The 989-nt window shown below is 45.9% G+C and overlaps 1 protein-coding gene across 1 annotated transcript; it reads right to left on the bottom strand.

The window, feature by feature from the left end:
* Positions 1 to 540: 540 nt before the first annotated feature.
* Positions 541 to 744, bottom strand: Pmar_PMAR020918 (hypothetical protein; the record flags this gene model as incomplete). Its single annotated transcript, XM_002773468.1, has 1 exon — positions 541 to 744. A coding segment is annotated over one exon (204 nt), but the record flags the coding sequence as incomplete, so codon positions are not given.
* Between the last annotated feature and the right edge of the window lie 245 nt (positions 745 to 989).

The following is a 989-nucleotide window of genomic DNA, read 5'->3' on the forward strand; positions in this document are numbered from 1 at the left end:
GATCCTCACACTATCTCCGGTGCATTCCGCTTTGAAGCATTCAATTGCCTAGATGGAACTGCGTGATGATGATGCTTTCGATATTTATTCACACATTCAACTACACCAATCGCGGTACCTAAGACCATGCTCACTTGCCGGTCCATCTACTCTTAATTACTACCAGTCTTTGGATCAACTACAGGGCATATTAAAACCGAGTGTGTCCGGACACCTCTGTATCGGTCCATATTATTAGGATCCACTCGCAGCCCTGTCTTGTTCAACATCGGCGACTCAACATCGTCAATACGTAATACTTCACCAGTTCGTAGAACGTGCTCTATGATAAAGCTTAGACTATGTTACATGCTCCCTCTCACCTAATAGAGGCCTCTGCTTGGGAGAAAAGCGACAGTCTTGATTTATCAACTTGATCAACTTGGGCATGACTCTATCGAATTGTTCAAAACTAATTCTGTCACCTTTAACCTCACACGAAGCGAGTATCTATATCCTCTTCATACAAATAACCCGTTACCAAATATCGTCGGAGATTACCTCTGCCACTTGATTATCGCTCCTGGCATCCAGCGCCTGTCCCACTGCTGACTTATATCCCATCTTGGTTACCACAGCAGCTAAATCGTTGGTACTGATGTATCCATCCTTATCTTGTTCCATAGTTCGCCATGCTCGCATACGTGATTCCAACTTCTCCTCGGAATCGCTGATAGAGTTGGACTCAGAAGGCATACCAGCCATCCACAGATCATAGTCGCTCGTATCTACAGTCAACGTCGCTGTGAAGATCGAGCGAACATCGGATGAATAGCTCATCTCACTTGGATCGCTCACAGGGCCCGCCGTGTCGTCCACCTTGAGATAGAGTGCGCATCTGAACGTCTATGGTGGGACGAGTTTTCTACTTCTATCGTGAGTAGATATACCTTTGACAATTGAGGAGCTCATGCCCCTCTTCCATCAAGGTAACAAAAAGGGGACGACAT

The sequence above is a fragment of the Perkinsus marinus genome (genome assembly GCF_000006405.1).
Source record: "Perkinsus marinus ATCC 50983 genomic scaffold scf_1104296958784, whole genome shotgun sequence".
In the NCBI taxonomy this organism is placed as follows: Eukaryota; Perkinsozoa; order Perkinsida; family Perkinsidae; genus Perkinsus; species Perkinsus marinus.